General features: G+C 39.2%; 1 protein-coding gene across 4 annotated transcripts in view; it reads right to left on the reverse strand.

Moving 5' to 3' along the window:
- AKAP7 (A-kinase anchoring protein 7) overlaps positions 1-18,577 on the reverse strand; it is a 144,317-nt gene that overhangs the window by 31,419 nt on the left and 94,321 nt on the right. Inside the window, exons 1-2 of one of the 4 annotated variants that reach the window (XM_027603463.2) lie at positions 8,872-9,170; positions 6,369-6,437 (exon numbers count right to left, since the gene is read on the reverse strand). The exons of the other annotated variants lie outside the window; for them this stretch is intronic. Of the exons in view, the coding sequence (XP_027459264.1) occupies positions 6,369-6,437; positions 8,872-9,154 (352 nt within the window). The 5' untranslated portion in view covers positions 9,155-9,170. Of the gene's footprint in view, positions 1-6,368; positions 6,438-8,871; positions 9,171-18,577 lie in introns of those variants that run through there. 4 annotated transcript variants of the gene reach the window in all.

The following is an 18,577-nucleotide window of genomic DNA, read 5'->3' on the forward strand; positions in this document are numbered from 1 at the left end:
CCTGATGGACAGACCCCAAGGAGAAGGCAAGGGAGTGTCCCAAAGGAAAAAATACCACACTGATAAGACTACTCAACAATTCAAGGCCTGAAATCATAAGTCCCTTTTTTCTCTTCCTGGGCATGCTAGAAATAAAACCATGGTTCTGCCAAGCTGACTTCTAAAATGACTACAATTATACAATATACTCTCATTTGTTACAGAGAAATGATATTTACTGGGTCTATTATATGCTAACCACAGGGTCAGGTATTTTATACACGTTAGCTTATTTAATTCTCATAATATGTAGATATTTAAGATGAAGGTACGGAGGCTTAGAGAAGTTACACAGCAAATATTAGAACCAAAGATGTACGCTGAGTCTATCTGCCTCCAAAATCCCTTGCTTTCAGCACCGAGAATTTTAGAGCTCTTCTGGGTTTCTTTACTGTGGGTATCAGAAATTTGTGGATGAAAGCTGAAAGACCTACATATTAGGCAAGGCCAACTTAATTAAAAGGAAGGCAATTATCTATAGAAAGTGATTTATCAGATGCCCTGAAAGAGTTTTACTAGTTGCCTGAAATTCCTCCACTAGAGATTATTTTGGACTTAGTCATTACTGCTGCTTAATTTATTTTATTATTTTACTACAAATACTTCCCAAGAGCACGTGGGATAATGAGACTTGTTAAAATGCAAATGCCCCAGGAAGGGGTAATACACGAAGCTTTTTTTCTATTAGCCAAAATCTTTATGTACATCAGATTCGCCACTCCTTTTTCACACGGCTCTCACCCAGGAAAGAAGACATAGGGACAGGTCACATCACATTACTCGACAGGGCATCTGGGTAGAGCTCACAGCGCCAGTGACTGCACTAAAGGCTGGGAAAAATTCTACAAACTTTGTACTCCCAATGAAAATTACTTCAGCATTTGATCATACAATCCAGGAAACCTGTAAAAAGGTCTGAGAACAGCAACAAAAAGGAAAACAGTTACTATATAGCCTATGAATTAGCAAAGGGAATCAGGGAGTGAAGACAGGAATAGTAACTATGAGAATTTGCATTAAAGTTCCTCTACTTAATTTTAGAAACATAAACCTCTTGGGTATACATTATTTAGTAAAGGAAAAAATCTAATCTTTAGTGACTATGGTTAAATGCTTTATATCACACAACATTACTGGTGCTGCCACAATATTACCCACAGGAAACTTATACAAAATGGAGTCTCGGGTTACACAGAGCACTGCTGCCTTCACTGTGCCTCACTGCTTCAGAGAGGGGGCAGCAGGGAATGAACCACCTGGAGTCCCAGCCTCCTGCCAGTTCTTGGCCCCCCAGCACCTCTGGATGACTGTAACTGAGAACGTCTCCAAACTACGGGCTTTCAGCCACTTCCCCTCTTAACTGGGACAGTTAGGAAGCATTTATTTTCTAATAGTTGCTCTTCATAAGCAGTTTCCCGAATGATCCTACTTGGCATAGTACCTGACACAAAGGAAGTGTTCAATAAGTTAAAATGAAGAAGAGGAGGGAGGAAGAGCAGGAAGAAGAAAGAACTGCATTCTATCTTATTTATTTCCTAGACTCTTACTTCTAGGGGACAAATGGGGAGAAGCTGAATAAACTTTCAAGATCACAGTAGTTCAAGCCCTACTTCTTAAATATGAGGAAGCAAGGCCCACAGAGGTTGGTAACTTCCCCAGCATCAGGCTGTTACTAGCAGAGCTGAGTTTCTTGCCCACTTCTCCTTATGCCCCTGTGCTCTTTCTATAGTAAAAACTTCATGCCAAGGGATAGGCTATAGGTTTTCAATAGGCAGCAGCAGAACAGTAAACCGCTGTGTCCCTGTGTCCAAAGCATTTCTACAGGCGAGCAAGGATGATGAACATTGCTGCCCACTGATGGCAGGTTCCCTATCACACATTTCCTGGGACACATGCTGTAGCATCTAAGTGAGAACAAATTAAAATGCTTCTCTGGTACATTCAGTAACCAAAGTTCTTTCCAGGTTACAGCATTAACCAGAGTCATTCCAAGTTCTGTCCTCTGACAGACTGATGTCAGACTGACTCCTGTTCTCTCATACTTGTAACAGGAAATGTGTCTCACTCTCTTCACTAACAAACATTTAGAACATGCCTCCTCTAGGTAACACACTATGTTAGTCTCTACAGCTATGAAGAGAGGTATAGAACATGGGTCCTGCATGTGTGGTGTTTGAAATCTGTGAGGAGATAGAACACACATATGAAAGATAACCTCAAAGTGGGTGTATCTAAGTACAAATGAGAGGAGCAAAGGATAAGGCTGTAGGATTTCTAGGAAGCCCTCCAGGGAATTAGAAAATCTAAACGCAGACTTCCCTGTGTGTAACTGAACGATATCCACCATGGTAATTAAGGTTCAAAAATATAAGTATTCACCAGACATGAAATTAACACTGTTTATCTCAATTTATATATTACTGTTATATCACCAAATTCCAAATCATCAGAAACAAACTATCTTGAGATCTGGCTCATATTTATGAAACAAATACTATCCTCATAACTCATGTCAAACAAAAAAACTATATTGAGAAATATTTCATATATAAAAGTAAAATATGTATGTATTGTTAAAACACACACTTATAACCTCCCAACAAACAAAAGTCCAGGGCTGGATGGCTTCACTGGTGAACTCTACCAAACATTCAAAGAAGATTTAATACCTATTCTTCTCAAATTCTTCCAAAAAAAATTGAGGAGCAAGGAACGCTTGCAAACTCATTTTAAGGCCAGCATTATCCCAAGGCTAAAACCAGGCAAGGACACCATAAAAACAGAAAATTATAGGCCAATATCCCCGATGAACATAGATGCAAACATCCACAACAGAGTATTAGCAAACTGAATCCAACAATCCATTAAAAGGATCCTATACCAACATTAAGTGAGATTTACTTCAGGGATGCAAGGGTGGTTCAACATCAAATAATGTGACATTAACGAAATGAAAGATAAAAATCGTATGATCATCTCAACAGATGCAGAAAAAGCATTTGACAAAATTCAACATCCATTTACGATAAAACCTCAAGAAAATGGGTATAAAGGAAATATACCTCAACATAATAAAGGCTATATATGAAAAACTCACAGCTTTTAAGACCTGAAACAAGACTAGGATGCCAACTCTCCCCAGTTTTATTCAACATAGTATTGGAAGTCCTAGCCACAGCAATCAGACAAGACATAAAGAAGAAATAAATGGTATCCAGACTGCTAAGAAAGAAGTAAAACTGTCACTATTTAACAGATGGCACAATATTATACAGAGAAAACCCAAAAAAGGCTACCCAAAACTGTTAAAACTAATAAACGAATTCAATAAAGTTATAGTATACAAAATTAAAATACAAAAATCTGTTGCTTTTCTATACATTAATAACAAACTATCAGAAAGAGAAATGGGGAAAAAAAAATCTCATTTATAATTCCATCAAATAAATACCTAAAAATAAACTTAACCAAGAAGGTGAAAGACCTATACAGTGAAAACTATAAGACACTGATGAAAAAAAAACTGAAAATGACACAAATAAATGTAAAGATATTCCACACTCATGGATTGGAAGAATTATTATTGTTAAAATGTCCATACTATCCAAAGCAATTTACAGATTCAATGCAATCCTTATCAAAATTCCAATGGCATTTTTCACAAACTAGAACAAATCATTCTAATTCTAATAATTGTATGGGACCACAAAAGACCCCAAATAGCCAAAGCAATCTTGGGAAAAAAGAAGGAAGTTAGATGTATCACACTTCCTGATTTCAAACTAAACTACAAAGCTACAGTAATCAAAACAGTATGATTTTGCCATAAAAGCAGACACACAATTTAATAGAACAGAACAGAGTGGAAATAAACCCATGTATACGTGGTCAATTAATTTATGACAAAGGAGGCAAGAGCATACAACACAGAAAGGACGGTATCATCGATAAATGGTGTTGAGAAACTGGACAGCCACATGCAAAAGAAAGGAACTGAATCACTATTTTACAACATATACAAAAATTAACTCAAAAAATGGATTAGACTTGGATGTGAGACCTAAAGCCATAAAACTCCTAGAAGAAAACATAGGTGGTAAGAACCTTGACAATAACGTTAGTGATGTGGTTTTGGGTTTGACTCCAAAGGCAAGGACAACAAAAACAAAAATAAACAAATGGGACTATACCAAACTTAAAAAGCCTCTAAACAAAACAAAACCAAAAAAGCTTCTGCGCAGACAGGGAAATCATCAGCAAAATTAAAAGGCAATCTAAGGAATGGGAGAAAATATTTACTAATATATATCCCATAGGGGTTAATATCCAAAATATACAAAGAACTCACACAACTCAATAACAACAACAACAACATCTGATTTAAAATCGGGCACAGAATCTGAATAGGTATTTTTCCAAAGAAGACATACAAATGTCCAATAAGCACTTGAAAGATGCTCAACATCACTAATCATCAGGGGGATGCAAATCAAAACCACAATGAGATATCACCTCATACCTGCCAAAATGGCTATTATCAAAAAGACAAGACATAACAAGTGTCGGTGAGGGTATGGAGAAAAACAAACCCTCATGCACAATGTGAGCTGGTGTAGCCACTATGGAAAACAGTATGAAGGTTCCTCAAAAAATTAAAAATAGAATCATTATATGATCCAGCAATTCCACTTCTGGGTATCTATCAAAATAACAAAAACATGAATTTGATAAAATACATGCATGCTTATGTTCACTGCAGCATTATTTCTAATAGCCAAGATTTGGAAACAACCTAAGTATTGATAGATGAATGGATAAAGATGTGGAATGCGTGTGTGTGCGTGCACACATACACACACGGAATACTACTCAGCCTCAAAAAAGAATGAAATATTACCATTTGCAACACCATGGACAAGACTTTACGGTACTATGCCATGTGAAATAAGCCACACAGAGAAAGATAAATTCCACATGATTTCACTTACATGTGGAAGCTAAAACCAACCAACAAAACAAAACCCAGACTCACAGATACAGAGAACAGACTGGTGGTTGCCAGAGGGAGGGAAGTAAAATGGGTGAAGTGTATCAAGAGGTACCAAACTCCACCTATAAATAAGTCAAGGAAATATAATCTACAGCATGGGGAATCCATTCAATAATATTCTATTAACTTTGGGGACAAATGGTAACTAGACTTACTGTAGTTATCAGTTCCCAAAGCAGACACATGTCAAATCACTATGCTGTACACAAGAAATTAATTTGTATGTCAATTATACTCCAATAAAAAGACACATACTTGTAAAATTAAAATATGTGTCTTGTTGAAATACATACTATTTTATTTTCAGCATCACCAAATATCAGGGCTAGAAAGTAACCAAGTTGCCAGTGTATCCATTTATTAGCTGTTCCGTTCACCCTTACACATCCCTAGCAATGGCTTCTCATCCTATGCTTGACAACCTCCAGTGACAGTAACCTGACTAGCTGATGAGGCAGTACGGTTTATCTTTGGACATTCATCTATTTCATTCTACATAAAAGCAATGTACTTCCAAATAGGAAAATTTGCAATACGGGAAGAGAAAGTGGAATGTTTTCTAATTCGTTACAGAAGTGTCTGCCTTTCGTTATTAAGTTTTTTTCCGAGGTCTATTTCATGAGACTGATAAAGTACAATGGTCAGTAAGCCTGTACAGTAATATGCCTGTTCGTGGACAGTCCCTTCGGGAAGCTCACTATGAGAAATTAGGTAATGCAAAGAAAACAAGTGCTATATAAAAATTCAGCAAAAAAATACTGCATTGAGAGTATCTACAACATCTGTTAATCCTACAGTATCTAGAATAATGTTTCATGTAAAGTATGTTCCTGTGTAGCAACAGAAACAGCTTGATCTTGCAATAAGTGCATTTATTAATCTTGCAAGAAACATGCATTCATTATCATTATATTCTACTTAATGTGGCCCAAAAGCATACAGTTTAAGAAAATGCTTACTGCTGGGATTTAAACAAAAAAGGGTGTAGTTGCTTTGTGCTGCATTAGCTGAAAAATAAACCATTATGGGTTCTACTGTATTCTACGATTCACCCCATTACCAAGATTTCTGGCTATGCAAGCAGTTAACTTTTCACACAAACTTAGGCCCCTTGTACAACTAGTTGATTAAACAATCATCTTGTTCGCTATTGATAGATTAAAATAGTAACATTAACAAATGAATTAAATGGGAATACTTTTCCATTTACCACCACCACCAAGGGTCAAAGCAGGATAAAGCAGCAGTGGGAGGGGAGAAGGGGTCACTTGACTCTTACCACTTGGCCAACTGGGTATATCCCATCTGTACCTCTGCAAGACGGTAGAGGACGGGCTTTCCAACTCACCTGTGTTTTGAGAATGACATCCACAAATTTAAACTTTCACCCAAACCTCATGCAGTTCTCCATAATTTGAGCTGCCCTGAGGAGGTATATTCCAGAGCCATCATCCTTTACAGCAGAATTGAAGGGTGCAGGCATTTGCATTTTTGTACTCTGCCTCTAGCAGGTCCCCACTGAGCATGTGGTTCAGAGCAGGCTAACAAGGCTGCTAGGTGGGGATACAATGATGAACAAGACCCAGGAGGTTACTGTACAATCCAGCAGCAGGATCAGAAGAATGCTAGCCACCACCCCCCCAAGTCTACTATGGATGCTTTTACCTGTTATCAACACAACTTATGGACTGGCTATCTATAGTTAGTGCTAATTTACATGTTTCTTGAGGCATGGCTAATGAATTCTCCGCCACTTTTTTCTCAAGTCCCCTTTGTAAGTACTGTTAGACATGTATTACCAGCAGCGTAGCAGGGCCTGGCAGGGACACTCTTCTTTAGACCCTCCGGTAGCAGATAAACACAGCATTGGAAAACAGCTGATGGGATGTGTGATGGAGTGTGGAGCAGATCGTGAGGAGAAAAACAGGGAAGCAACATCAAAATCAAAGACAAATGCAAGACTGGTGAGGGGACAGGGGAAGGTCAGCAGCCTGTGGGGGTGGAGGCGAAGAAAGGGGTGCAAATGCACTGATTCCAACCCTCATTTGCACTTCTGAACTAGAACTTTGCTTCAGACACCAGTGTAATGCCTTCAATTCTTTTTTAAAATTTTGGTACTTGAGGAAGTAACCCCAAAAGGCAGTCTCTACCACTCCCTGTCAGCTAATATGAAGAAGCACTGTGCATAAAACATGAGACTTTGCACCCCACAATCCCAGATAAAGACAGAGAAGAGCAAACTCTTCAATGAGGTGAACCCTGACTTCTGTTAGCACCAAGAAGACTGCTTACACACGCGGAAGGAGAGAAGCAGAATACAAGGGAAGCCGGTTCCAGGGGAAAACCGGGAGCAGTGGAGCAGGAAGTGGTGAAGGGTAAAGAGGGAGAAGGGGAGAATTACTATCCCTACATCTGTCCATACCACGGTTCTTCAGATACAGATGGTGTTCAAGCAATGACTCCATCAACCAAAACCCTCGGGAACTACAAATAAATCATCCTGACCAATACCTGAAAAGTTTCAGGCTGCCAAACTAATACCGATGCTCATTGTTTAAAAAAAAAAAAAAAGAACAATTCTGCTGTAAACTCACTCAGGTTTTAAGCTCAGGGTCATCATGTATTGTACACTATCATTTTCACAAGTAAAATTTAGAGCACAGTTATTGGCTCTTGTTAATAATCCAATGCCCCAAAGTCTCCCAACATTCATTCCAAATCACTCCCAGAAGATTTCTTATAAAAACTGGCTTATTTCCCAAGTGAACAGGTACAGGATGTATATCAATGCTTTTAAAACCTAACCCTGGCTAGTTTCCTAAAGAAACAGCAGCAGGAAATATAAGCCAGATGTGGACCTTTCAGTATCTGAACCAGATATCATGAGATTCTAGAGACCTATTTAAATTTATTTAAATAAAGCCCCAACGATATGGCTGCAAATTCACAAAGTATGACTATAAACCACTTTATGGAAAGGGAACTAAAAATTCAGGATTTGGGGGCAACTAGTGTAAGGCAAATTCTATTCAGCACAAGAGTTAAAATGCTAGTACTGTATTTAACAAAGCCAAAATGTAAGCGAATACACAGAATCCAGTGAGGAAAAGAATTCAATGCAAGTGTCATCAGTTTAAGTTCTGTTTTCCCAACCACAAGCAGATGTTGAATCTGCCTGGCATCGGCTTAAAAATATGCATAAGGTTTTTGCTGGGAAGCAAAGCGGCATCACCTGTTTGGAGAGCTGTCTTAACAGTTACACCTGAATCCCCTCCACGGAGAACAAAGCAGAGGACACGTGAAAATACCTGCAAATGTGTAATATACGTCATTCTAGAGCCAGCTTTTCTTCTCTATATGTTATTATCGAGCACTGCCCTGAAAATACCCCAATTGCTGAGAAGAAAAATTAAGTCCGGCTTATACAACATCTCAAATTGAATGCAGTGATTTAAAGAAAGTCAAAACTAAACTCTGACTCTAGATAGTGTGGTAAGAATGAACTGTAGGATTAGCAACAGACGAAAATCAAAAATAAGTTTTCAGGATTTTGTATTTTTAACCCAGCCTATTTATTGAGTCATGGTAATTTCCCCAGTTAATTATTAACCACATACCTACCAATCCTTTTCAAGAAACGCACAGGGAAAGAAAAAAAAAAAAATCACAGCTCATTCTTCTGTTATCTTTCCCATAAGAAAAAAAACCCAAAACGACCCCTGGAAGACAACCACACAAAATAGTCAAGCACTTCGGATGCTGCCCAGTACAATCACACTTACTGATCTTTTCCTCAGCTCTTGAGAAAGGAAAACAGCAGAGCTGACCCATGGCACTGGTGCTGTCTTTCCTTCCAGGTGCTCTTCTCCCTGGGCGCCCCAAATAGAAGCTGCAGCTTGTGCCGCGGTCTGCGAGCACGCCCTGCCTATTCCACTCCCAGCAGCAGCCGGAGCTCCAAGAGCCAATGCACAGCCGGCAGAGAGAAAGGAGAAGGGGACTCGCCGTGAGCAAAAAGGCTCCACCTCCCAGTCCTCCAGCCAGAGGCAAGGGCTCTGGGGCTGGCATTCAGTGAGAGAAGTAGCCACATGCTCGCCCAATTCTCTCACCCAGCTGAGAGCTCCCGGGCTCCGCTCCGTGCCAGGAGCACAGCCTGCAGAACCGTGTGTGTCTTGAAGCAAGATCGTCCAGAACAAACCACAATGAGTGGTCCTCTCTCCCGCAAACAAATATAGTAATTACACCAAGAAAGCCAAAGAAAAACAAAATGCCTACATTTTCGGCCTGCTATTTAAAGAGGAAGAGCTTTCTTTTATCCCCAGGAAATTTGGGGTTCTTTGTATGTTTTATGGGTAAGGAAGCTGATGTGGCAGAACACTGAGAACACAACTTGGACGAAGTACCACTAGTGACCTGCTAGCTGCACTGACTGTAGGAACGACAGCGAAAAAGTGGGGGCAAAAGACAATCCTGTTGTCGGCACTTGACAGTGTAGCTGTTAAAGTTAAATGTCTGCTTTCTGAAACAGTGCTGTGCTCGTCTATTAAATCAGTACTACGGATTTTGAAATCAGAGCATCAAATATGTCATTGGCCCAGAAAATTCCCCAAATCTAGAAGCACCACTGAGAAAAAGATCGGAGATAAGAGCACCTTTCAGAATGAATCCATGACGTGGCCAAGCAAATCCAGGGACAGCACAACAACTAATTTTAAGACACAATATTTGAACTTCATGACAGGAGATAAATGACTTCAAGTAACAGCTCCAAATCTGTTCCCTTAAATAGGGAACAGCCTTACTTTATGACACTACAGGAATGAAAGACAGCTCCTAGTGCCCGAAATGCCATCCAAATTCCTGCCGTCCTCTACTTCCAACAAGGCGCACACACCATCTACCAGGAGGTGGGAGGGTGATCGTGAAAACTCGCCGTGGTTCTGGATGCAGGGTGCCTGCTCATACCCCTCTGAACAAGAAGAGTGTGCAGTCTGGAAAAATAACAGCTGTCTGTTTTTTTATGTTAAACATTACTTCCTGCATTTAAAGAAAGAAATATTTGTAGTAGACACTCTTCACTGAAAAAAATTGAGTAATTCTTGGCATTCCCCAATCATCAACGCTGATGTCGCCATAAAACCTTTAGAAGTAGAAAGCCAGAGGTTTGAATCCCAGATCTGCCAGATATTAGCGGTTCTGAAATACCTCTCTGTCAGAGTTTGGATTATCTTCCTCTGTAAGACCTGGAAATCAGGTTAAGTTCATTATAAAGTTTTTAACTTGTTGTGAAGTAGATAGTGTTTGGGAGGAAGGAAAGAGGCAGAGAACGGATAACTATAGCTATTTGCACCTACGTCTTTTTAGCACCAGCCAGTAATCTCCCTTCCTCCTGTTCCAATCTCCTGCCCCACTAGCTGCCATCTTGAGTTACTGCTTACACGTTACACATGTGGACTCCGGGCAAAAAGGCCCCTCACTCCGATGCAGCACTCAGGGGATAATACTCTGTGATGAACCCTACACCAACTTCACTTCATTAATTAATTCCTATTGGCACTACTTCTGACAACATGCAATTAAGAATAAAAATATAAGTAACAGTGTATACCTCAGGATATCCTGCAGTCCAAGGGGGAAATATATATAATGTCAGATCTCTCTCTCTCTCTCTCTCTAATGTCAGAGATTTTTTTTTCATAGGCACTGAGTGAATCAACCATAATATAAGATTAGAAAAACAACTGAAAAATTCAAGACAGGAATTTTTAAACTGGCTTTTAATTGTGCAAATACTTAGCATATCATTTAACGTCAAGGAGAGGATGGAGTCTGGTTTCCTCTCACTAAGGTTTCTCTCTGTTCTGGAAGGCTACAGTTTCATACTGTAGGTCATGGCTACTCTCAGCCCAGGATTTACAGGAATGGTCTTCACGTTGCATATTTTTGTGTTTCTTTCAGTAAAGATAATTCATTAAATATACAATGAAATGTAATTTCCCTTCTATAGATTTCATAAGAGTTTCCATATACCCACATTTTCAACTCAAAATAAGAGAGACATTCATAAGTCTGGATTTTTGTTTGTTTGAAAAACAAACTATACATAGGTTGGGAATACTGGTGAAAAAACTGATTTTTTTTTCCCTACCATCACATGCCCCTTCCTCAAAGTTGAAGAGCTACCATACAGAAGGACCTAGAAATGATGATCTATTCATCATTTACCCAATTGTTTAGGAACACAACAGTCTGTAACTGACTTGAATAGTACAAGATACAAGCCCCTCCTTGCCCTTCCTTATCTCACAAAAACAATCAACTAATAAACTGAGCAAGAATAAATGCTAAGATTTCCTGGACACTTACTATATGCCAGGCTCTTGCTAAGTGCTTTACATTTACTCATTCACTTCATCCCTACCACAGTTCTGTGAGGTAGGGAGTATTTTCTATCCCCTTCTTACAGAGGGAAAAAGTTGAGCTCAGAAAAAAACTAAGCCAAAATCTCTGAGAATATAGGACAACAATGGGATTTGAACTCAATTTGCGTGGCTGCACAAATCCTGAGCATCTCATCCCAGAGTTCTGTATTATTAAACACAATTTGTATGGGGTATCAGGTATATACCTTATGAGCAGCTTACCTCAATATCAGAATAATGCACAGAAAAATAGTTATTTAACCAAGCTCAATGGTAATATGTTTAAATGTCTTGGTTTCTCATGTTTTGTCACCAAATTCCTTTATTCATAGGGCACAAGTAGTATAATCCTATGAAGGCAGATCCCTTATAGGAGCTGCAGCCTAGCTCTGCTGCTTGCCATGCTGTGGGCAGGACTCTATCTAGAGCACAGAAATACCAGAATGGCCCCTGAAAGCATTCACCTTCCAGGAAAAATAGCAACTCCTATCAGTCATGAGGAAGCCCTGAGAATATTAATAGGATTTTGTTAGAGGATTAACAGACTCCTTTCAGTCATAGAGAGAGATCTACCATAACTAGGAGAAGATTTTAAAAAGAAGTTAACTTGAATGAGAAAACCTGATATGATATCATGTTCATAACTTTAAAGCTATAACCTTTTCGGGTTTTCTTTTCTCACAGGCCTACCTACAAACAAATCATGGTTAGGACAGATACCTGTCTGCTACAGTTGCTTGGATTCTTATTACAATGGTTAAAATAGTAGGAAGGAAACTAAACAGTAGGAGGGGGTGGCCGCTGACTCTTCTCCATGTGCTTTGATCACCTCTGACAATACTGTCTCTAAGGGGACAACAGAATTCTTAACTATGACTAAAACTCTATTCCCTGTATCACTGGGTAGCATCATTTTCAATCTGAAAACACATATACTTGGATTTCTGAGCAACCTGGCTATATGAAAGTCTGACTCAAGGTAAAGAACAAATCTCACTGTAAGATTCTGAATCTATAAAACTGTCCAGATTACCACCTCTTCTGAGACCTCCAATTCATTAATTAAAGGGAATCTGCATTTGACAACTTACAGAAACACACGAGAAAGAAAATAAAGAAGTAAATGTTCCTTTATTAAAAAGAGTAGAGGGAAAGAGGACATTAAGTCATGAAGTGTAAAGAGAGGGAAAAAATCCTTTATCCCTCCAAATTCTGGAACCAAGCCCTTAGGAGACATGCCTTTAAGAGCAAGAGACAAACTTCAGGAAGATTTCATTATACAGCAGATGGCATGCTTATGGAAACTGTTATGCCAAGAAATGTCACAGTTTCAGTGAAAATGTATGTAAGTTCAAGAAATGCTTGACAATTCATGAAAATACAACTCATAAAAATTGGGTTGTTCTGGAATATATCCCAATTTCTTATGTTGATATCAGGGTGCCAAAAGACAACCAATCTGGGCCTTAAGAACGTTGGATGCACATATTCAATATTGTATCCTGTTTCTCTATGTTCTTGTAAAACCAAATTTCAATTTTCAATCATCAATCCACAAAGCATATATCACCCAGATCTAATGGATGTTCCTCTCCTCTTTACCCACTGTTACATCTTTGCAGCCATTTTGTAACCAAAGGGCAAACTTCTGAAGCTACATGATTAAATACTGATCTTTGAAAGCTCTTTTTATGAATGTCTGTCTGAAAGAAAAAGAGGCTGAAAAAGTTATAACTGAAAAACTTCAAGGATTATCTGTAAATCTCACTGGTAAAGGTCTATTTTTAATTACCAGGTAAAAGAATCTTGATCTAACTGTGAAATTTGGGAACAAAGAATATTTTTTTACTATTATTCCTACGTTAGTCATATTTTCAACAAAGACTTTTTATTTCTCTTTCCAGTGTTTTGTTTTTCTCTAAAACTGAAAGTTAGAGGTATTTGCATTTGAAACTGCCACATGCTATAGAATTTCAGTAGGTAATTGAAGGAAAAATGTGTTTTTTAAAACACAAGGAGAAAAACATAATGTACCATATACAGTGTATGTGCATTTAGGAAAGGGGAGGAAACAAGCAGATAACTAGAATTACAAAAGAAGTCCTTCTTTACCAATCCATAATGGTCACTCCCAAATCTCTGCTGATGCATGTCTACCTAGTGCCAATTCTCAAATGCTTTCTCCATGCTTATTATTAAGATCTTTTCTTCTGTGTTTTAAGATTTATTTACTTGTTTGAGAGAGGGGGAGCACAAGCAGGAGGGGCAGAGGGAAAGAGAGAATCTCAAGCAGACTCCCCGATGAGCACGGAGCCTGACATGGGGCTTGATCTCATGACCTGAGATCATAACCTGAGCCAAAACCAAGAGCCAGATGTTCAACCAACTGCGCCACCCAGGCTCCCTCAATCAGTTATTTTCTATGTGCATGACCCAATTTTCAACAATGTACGTAGCTGCAGCCCTTCCCTTAATTGGTAAGAACTAAATCAGGGAGGAGAACTTACTTTCCTGCTCAGAGACTAGAGAGCGGTAGAGCTCTTGAGGTAAGAGCCTGGAGGATGGGCTGACAGGTCTCATTATCTGCTTGGACACCTCCAGTTTACATTATACCATTTTATCACTTCAATTTGCTTCTAGTCACTATTTATTAAACACTTAGTATGTGCTGATATGATGATCACAATGGCTCTTGAGGTGAGGTTAACTTTCGAGACAAGGAGTACAACCAAAGTAAGTGAGAGAGAAAGCCAGGGCCAAACCTACTTGGAGGCAGAAATCTGTAGGCATGTGCCCGCGGGAGCAGGAGGGGCATTCGCCTTGTGGTAAATCCCACTGGACAGTTTTATAAAGGCAATGCAGTAACAGGAGAACAAAGGCCAGCAACAGCATCTATCTATTCTAGTTAGCTTTGCTGTTAGTCCTGCTTTTACACTCTGTCCTTCTTTTCAGGCATTAACAATGAAATCGCAAAAACCGGCAGGAGTGACTTAACTCAAGGACAAGTTAAATGATTGGATGTTAAAACCTATTTTTTTTTTTAAAGGGAAAGCAAAGATTATACTTAATCTGCTGGCCAGTATTTGTATTATTTGACATGGCTGCCTTCTTATTCAACTGCTTTTAATCCGTTAATGCCCTGAGACTTTCAGAGAGAAAGCAACATCCTTCACAGCAGGAAAAAAAAATGTACTTCAGAAAAGCCAACAGGATCCAATTGAGTAGATTCTATTTGCAATTTAACAATGTAAACAACAAAAATTTGGTTGTATAGTTTCTAATTTACTGGGGGTTTTCACAGTTCCTAATTATTCTTTATCTGGGATATCGTCCAATCTGTATTTAGCTCTAAAAATGCTCCACTGTTTGACCTTGGGCGAGACAACAGTCACATTTCCTGCTATATAAAGGATTGGAAGACCTCAAATAAAAGGTGCTTTAATAACTCAGTGCACTATTATTAAAGGTTTTTTTTTTCTCTAATAAGAGTGAAAGGGATGAGGAAGAATGAAAGTAAATCCCCAAAATAATAAAAAGAAAATTCACTTATACTAGATGAAAGGCAGGGAAATCATGATTGGTTTTGGCAGGTCTCAGTATCTGTCCTGATCTACCGTGGCCCAGTGTAACATTCATCTGATACACTATGTCACTATTCGTTCTGTTTATGGACACTTGTTAACAACATTTGATAACTGTTGTTTAAATATCCATAAAACTAGGGTGCCTGACTGGCTCAGTCCAAAGAGCAAGTGACTTTCCATCTCGGGGTGGTGAGTTTAAGCCCCATGTTGGGTGTAGAGATTACTAAAATCAATCAGTCAATAAACAAACAAACTAAAAAAAAAGTTTAAATACCCATAAAGCCAAAATACTGATGATGTGGAAAACAAAGGCAAAAGAAATGTAGATAAAATCAAATGTCCTTACACCTTTGCTGCCACCCATTGACAAGTGGCTGAGCTAGGAGAGCAACATTCCTTAAGGAACTCACAACTGCCTTAATGTTTTGTTGTTGTTTTTTTTGCTTTGCCAGAGGCAAAAAGCAACCTTAGCTTGGCATTAGCCAGACCTCCAGGATCCTGTAAATCCTCTTTAACAAATGAAAATCCTTCTGGAAACTTCCTTTATCTCTGCCCCTCCCCGCTTAAAAATATATAATCAATAGCTCCTCACAATCCCAGGGCAGCTCTTTCTGCCCACAGGTCCTATCCCTGTGCTTTAATAAAACCACGTCTCAAGAATTCTTTCCTGACTGTTCACTCCCATACCCCAACATCACATCACTATGACTATTTTCTGTTAATATATTTCTTCTTTCATATCCAAAATGTGTATCCGGTGGGATGCACTCAGCTGCAAGTAACAAAAAACTCTTGATTCAAATGGTTAAAAGATAAAGAAATTCATTACCTCCTATAATCAGAGATAGAATGGCTTTTGAGTTGGTTATTTCAGTGGCTTAACAAGATCCAGATTCCCCTTTCTAGTCTGCCATACACAGTGCATATGTTTGTAGTCCCCTAGTGTCCCCCTGGTTGAGATGGCCGCTAAGTCCCGGCATCACACGCATACCCAACAATTTCCAGCTAAAAGATGATGTTCTCTTTCCTATGGATCTCTAAGTCTCAGCCAAAACACTATTTTCTGAGTTCCCATGTAGATTTCCCCTCAAATACCAGATGTGGTCACATGCCACTTCCTAAACTAATTACTGGCAAGAAGAATGGAACCAGTCACCGGCAGGCCCAAAGCCAGACCCATATGCCCTGAAGTTCACCACCTCACGAGGAAGGCGGGGCTCTGCCAACAGAGAAGGAGGGGAAGAAAATGGATTCATAACAGGCAAACCCCTAGTGTCTCCAGTGGTCAATTAAAATTAGTAAAGTTACTGAAAGGGTCAATAAATAATTTTGTATAGCAGAAAAGGGAAAAAGCCCTAAAAAGTAAATAATTGAAACAGAGTGCCACACTAGTAAAAAAACAAACAAACAGAAAAGCAAAAACGATCATCTATGGGTAAGTGTATGGCACACTTACATACTGAATGCATAGTTGGAGAACAAGTATCAAAACTGTTAACTGTCTTTCTCCTCAACCTTACAATGCTAAGACTGACTTCTTAAATAAAAGCTTTTGCTTTGATCAGAGATGTTAGCAAGGGAAATATTTTTGGCAGCTTTGGCTCTCTGGTAGGAAATATAAAATTTATGATGATCATATGCAGTTTCCTTTACTCATAGCCAGAAGCAAGACAAAATATTCACCTGAATATCCTCATCAGTAGAAGATCAAGTAGAACCACAGTGAATGAATTGACAAAATGTTGTTCTCTCCATTAGCTACAGTTAGTGCTCTAGGTATTTTATATAAAATGTTTTCAAGTTAGATAAAATAGTCAAGGATCTTTATGGATTAACGAATAGAAACAGAGAATTTAAATTTAATAAAGGGAAATGAGTATACTCAGTTTCTTCAGCTCTCATGGCCCTTGTTTTTACCAGAACAAGTTTCTCTATAAAAGAAGGAAATTTACATAGTAAAGGGGCATTTTTATGCCATTGCTGTCCAGATCCCATAGACCAACAAGAAACAATAAACAGATTTGTCATATTTGTTTAACCAGTTTCCACCACCTTTTATTTTAGCCCCTTGGTTTCAGATCTCCTTCCTTCCTCTGCAATAGTTACCTTAGGTAACTAGCTGCAAAACTAGTCTGAAGTCCCAGGTTTCCAGATACCCCTCAATTATTTCATTCATAGCCACAGCTTTCACTGTGAACCTAATGCCACTGAATCCCAAATCTATCTCTCGGATAGGTCGTCTATGTCCCACACCTCCCTCTGGGATGTGTCACTTGACTGGGCCACAGGTGTTTTAATATGTCTAAAATCAAACTCATCCCCTTGTCACCAAAATGTTTTCTCTTTTATCCCTTACACTGGTGGAGGGCACTACAGTCGACCTAGCTGTCAAACCCCAAATATGGGAGCCATTCTAGACCTCTCCCCTGTCTTTCATAATCTGCCGTAAACCTAAAAAGACTGATTCTCCTGCCTACCTAGACCTGCAGTGCACCCCGCCTTCTCCACCTCTGCTGCCAATGTTAACTGCAGACCGTCTTCAGGACCTGGCTCGGCTAGTGCTCCAGTCTCCTTACTGATCTTACCGATTCAGCTCCCTGTTCTCCCCACCATCGGGCTTTCAGACTACTGGTAGAATGGCCTCTCTAAAGTACAAATCTGAGAGTGTCATTGGAGCTCCACAATTTTTGAAGGCTCCCATCCCCTACAAAATTAGATCTGAATTCAGATACAATCTGAAGGATCGGTAATTCACGTGCAGACTGTATTACTTACACTCCTCTGGGAAGCTACTCTGCCTGGAAAACACCTCCCTTTCACCTGCCCTCCTTCCCACATTCTCACTTATCCTTCCCTCACTCTGTTCTTCCCTCTTCAGTGCAGCCTTTCCTGACAATCCCAGGCTGAATTACACATACATTCAGTTGGTTCCCATTAACTGCATTACAGTCATTATCACCTTCAGTTGTAATTGTTTGCATGACTTTGCACTAGAACGTAAACTCTGAGAGTATAGTCCGTGTTGGCCCACCTTTGATCTTTAATATACAACATAATGCTTGGCACTTGAGAGGTTCAATAAATATCTGTTCAGTAAATTGCACAAGTAAAATACAATAAAATGTGTTTACGTGCACAGCTCGCAGCTCTTCAAATGCCCCGAGGGAGCTAGCCTGATCGCTCGGGCAATATCGAATCCCAAGTTCACTCTACTAATAGTACAACAGCCAAGAGCCGTTTACTCACTACGGTTATAGTCCCCCCTCCCTTCCAATTCCCATTTTAAGAGTAAATAGAGAACAAAAGAACATACTGGAAATGGATTTTCAGAGATGGACAATGAGAATATTATTCTCTTCCAGTTAATCAGATGCGATAATAATTAAAACCTAGCTCTGGCAAAAACTGAAGTACGACAATTTAACACAAAATAGAGAAGTTGGGAATGATAATGATGGAAAAAATTTCATGAGCTCACTCAGACC

This window comes from Zalophus californianus, chromosome 7, assembly GCF_009762305.2.
Source record: "Zalophus californianus isolate mZalCal1 chromosome 7, mZalCal1.pri.v2, whole genome shotgun sequence".
Lineage (NCBI taxonomy): Eukaryota > Metazoa > Chordata > Mammalia > Carnivora > Otariidae > Zalophus > Zalophus californianus.